We start from the raw sequence: 4294 nt of genomic DNA on the forward strand, positions 1-4294 counted from the left end.
GATTCCATCTGGGTGCGCATCAAGCACCACAAGTACACCTATGGATCAATTAAACATTACAGTTGCTTCACGCGATTCAAAAGAACGTAACACAAGAGAAATTTCTGGAATGAACAAGAGTAGTCATAGATACGTTTGTACGAATCAAAAGGAATGTTAGACCGAAGGTCATGAAAGGAAAAGTGTTCAGATTTTTAGGAAAGTTCTTTTTTATTACTCTCGGAGATGACAAGAGAAGTAATGATACCTAGAGCAACCCAACCTGGACTAGAGTTGCTGGGTAATGGTGCCAGCCATAGGATATTCCTCAAGTTCATTGAATCATCGTACGTCACATCAGATCCTAACACAAAAGAAGTTACAATTATAAAACTGAAGATTCAAGGGATTTTTGTGACCATTTCTGTATTTCAATGCAAGAAAAATCACAGTCACATGGACAAGAACACAAATTACCTCTCTGGCAATATCCCATGTTGTAAGGAAACACTTTCTTGTCATAAGCTGGATACTCTTTAGCATGAAACCTACCATCAGCAGAAGATACTGATCAACAACACTAGTTAAAATCTAGTTCAACCTTGTAACTATTTCTAGAAACTTCTTCCATAAATCACTACATATGTTCAACTTCTAGAAATATTGCAACAAGGGTGATAAGAATCAGAAACCATTCTTTATTTATTGATCATGAACTGTTGGTTACATTCAAGAACAAAAGAGAACGAACCAAAGCCTAAAGGCTCCCACAATTAACTAAATGGTAAAGACCTCCTCAATGATCCTTCCTTGTTACTATTTCAAGTGTGTAATGCATATTAAGAAGACTTACAGTATCCCAAGGCGTCCAGTATCTGAGGCAAGAAATAAGTGACCATGGAACAAATCATATCTACTCAATGACACATTCAGTCCAACACTAGGTCCCCTAGATTCAATTAGTTGAAACAAGAACTCGAAATATGAGTTCACTTCCTGTTCATTAGCATCATCAATCAGAACATAACACCATGAGATTTTAAAAAAAAAACACCAAAAATGATTCGAAAAAAAAATAGCTTTTTACCTCTGCTATAAACTGACGACCATATGGAGTTCTTGTGAGCTGGCATTTATTTTTTCTTGATTGTTCAACATCAGGAACCTACAGCACGTAAACCGAGTTTAATTAAACCAATTCAATTCAACGACAATATCCACAATCAAACGAACAAAGAACAAACCGGGATCACTTTGGGATCGAGAGTTCGCTGGATTGAACCGGGATCACCACCGGAATCAACAGCGAGACGAGCAAGTTCCAGAATCGGCTCCGGTGGCCACCAGACAAGAGAATTCTCATCTTCAACCTTGCTCCGCTTCTCAACGGCTTCGATTTTACCTGAACAGAGTCCAGTGCGAAGCGAACATCGTCCGAATTCGGGTTTAGGTTTATCCGGTTTGAAAGGGACGAGGAATTTGAGACACGATTTGATATCTCGAGATACGATCGGGTTAAGGGACGACGCAGCGTAGGATGGTCCGAGAACGGAGATAAGATCGTCGGCGGTGGCTTTTGGCAACGACGACGGAGCATGGGAAGCGGAGTGGAGTTTGAAGGAAGAAGATGCTGCGATGGAGAAGGAGATGAAGATGGTGAAACGAAGAGGTATGTATGAATTCACCATCGTCGCGTCCTTCCTCTGATTCTTTGGTGAATCCACATTATCTCTTTCAAGTTATGGGAGAGAAAAGGACAGTTAGGTAAGAGTGAGCAAATTTGATTTTTCGTTAATCAAAGAAAGAAGCCATTATTAATTAGGGACAAGCAATCAAATTCGTGTTTTCTTTCTTTTATTCCATTTCGGCTCATTAATAAACCCGTTAAGAGGTACTAAGGCCCGACCCACTAAAGTACGATCTGATCATCTTGTTAATTTTAACATCCCACAAGATAAATCAAAGTCAAATTTACACACATCGTTTTCATTATCATTTTTCAATCAGTTTTATCAAACACAAGTTTGGTTATAGTAGTCTAATAATCTGCAACAAGATTAAAAGGTTTTAAATTTACTTTCTTCGATTTTAGAACTAATTAATGATGTGAAAAATACTGAACCAATTCTTATTATGATTCCAAAACAAAATTAGATTTCGAAAGAGTAAAACGTATCTTACTAGTATTACAAAACATCTCACGCAAATATACAAATATAATACTATAATCTAATACATATTCTATTCGATTCAATTAAATGTTGTTTTGGTATTTTTTACATGAATTTAATATACTAATTTTTATTTTATATATCCTTAATTAAAATATAGTCGATTTTTAGTGGGATTATTGGTTTGAGATTTGAATAGAGTTTTAAAGATTTTAAATGTTACTTAAAATCTGTTTTTATTAGATCAAGTTTTTGTTAAACTCTGTTAAAGTTTAGTATTATTAGTTTCTGATTTGTAAAAAGTCATTTAAAATCTTAACAAAATTGGGTTATTGGATTCAAACTTTTATAAAGTCATTAATGTGTTATTCAATTAAAACAAAAGAATATAGGATTGTTAATGAATTCAATTATTATGTTATTGGTTCATGATTTTAAACACTTTCTTTACTAAATAAAAACATGGAAAGTATCACAAAAATACTAGCATTGTTTGGATTACTTTACAAGATTTTAGATAACTAATCAACAAAACTCTCTAGCAATCTTTAACCATCTTTCACTTATTCACTTTTAATGATTTTGTTGAACTGTTTAAAAATCTTTATAAATTAGAATCCAATAACACCCCCTTAAACTTAGTTTTCGTTTTACATTTTTTTAATGAGATAAAATTAAATATTCTCATATCAACTTAACAAAAAATTAAGTGAATCGAATTCGGATGAAACTAACCTGTGACGATCTAAATGAGTTATCGAGTTTTTTTATAAAAAGCAGAAAAATAAATCATAAATATTAAATGTGATCTCCAAACAATACTTCACCATCATTCTCCAAAACTAAATCCGTGACGATCATATATATTCTCTTTATCATATCAAACCAAACTGCAGCGTGATTCACTGAAAAATCAATTATGAACAAATATATCAATCTTCAACAAATATCTTCATTACCGAACTAATCCTGAATTTGAGTCACGTAATCGATTTCCAAATCAAAAATCTCATTAATTATTTTACTAAACTAACAAACCTCATATAATTCGAATTTAAAGAGAATATACCCTAAAACTAACATAATCGAGTGATTGATCTACGTCTACCTATAAATACAACTTAGTCAAAGTTGAATTCATCATACCTTCGACAAAGCTTATCAATCGTAATATTCATTATTCAAGACTTCCGATTTCTAAATCACAATGAAGTTTATAACTGACTATGAATATGTGGTCATGTGTGTAGGATACTATGATTCATGCGACAGTTAAAAACAACAACTAACTAAGTTCCATTAAATGACCGTACATAGTCAGTGGAGAATCATTGAGAAATTTGCATTGAAGAAGGCAAAGGAGAAATTTAGAATTACAAAGCACGTCTAACATATTTTGCATTGTCAAAGGTACAAAGCATCACTAGCATATCCCTTATAGTGAGTAGCCAAAAAATGAAAGACATCCAAGATCCACTGATTTTGGCATGATTTGATCTAAACAAATATTCATCTGAAGCAAGAGAACAAACGTTTAACGACATACCATAATACTTTAGTTGGAATCCGAAAGACAAATGCTTCCAAAAAAGAAGAACAATCACGAATAGGATTAAGGACAACTTATATTCCAAGTAACTTTTATGGTCATATATCTTTGAAACTTATTTTCCGTATTCTAAAAGAACAGACATGTGATGAAGATTTGAGGATTTTTAAGAGTGTTGTCTATGTCTCTTACAAGGAAGCATGTTTGGTCAGAGGTCTTATTAGTTGTTGTCTAATAAGACTTCTAACTCTTGCAAGAAACGACTTATGTTTAGAAATATATATATATAAAAGTGAAGTACAAAAACACTTATGTGTTGGGTCAATATAAAAAAAACCCCGAAATTAAGTAAATCGAATTCGGGTGAAAATAACCTGCAGCAATCTAAATAGGTTATCGGGTTTTCTTTATCAAAAAAAAAATAAATAAATCATAAATATTCAACGTGATCTCCAAACCAAACTTCAGCACTATTCTCCAAAATTTAACCCGCGGCGATCATAAATATTATATTTATCATATCAAACCAAACTTCAGCGTGATTCAATGAAATATTTTGGTAAAATCATTTATGAACAAAGATATCAATCTTCAA

At 32.8% G+C, this 4294-nt stretch overlaps 1 protein-coding gene across 1 annotated transcript in view; it reads right to left on the reverse strand.

Annotated features, from left to right (window-relative positions):
• The window catches only part of LOC104707029, a gene marked incomplete in the record, with an annotated part of 3185 nt that extends 1410 nt beyond the window's left edge, over positions 1–1775 (reverse strand). The window contains 5 exon segments of the mRNA XM_019228428.1: positions 251–343; positions 457–527; positions 833–975; positions 1067–1144; positions 1224–1775. Of these exon segments, the coding sequence (XP_019083973.1) occupies positions 251–343; positions 457–527; positions 833–975; positions 1067–1144; positions 1224–1667 (829 nt within the window).

This window comes from Camelina sativa, chromosome 8 (genome assembly GCF_000633955.1).
Source record: "Camelina sativa cultivar DH55 chromosome 8, Cs, whole genome shotgun sequence".
In the NCBI taxonomy this organism is placed as follows: Eukaryota; Viridiplantae; Streptophyta; class Magnoliopsida; order Brassicales; family Brassicaceae; genus Camelina; species Camelina sativa.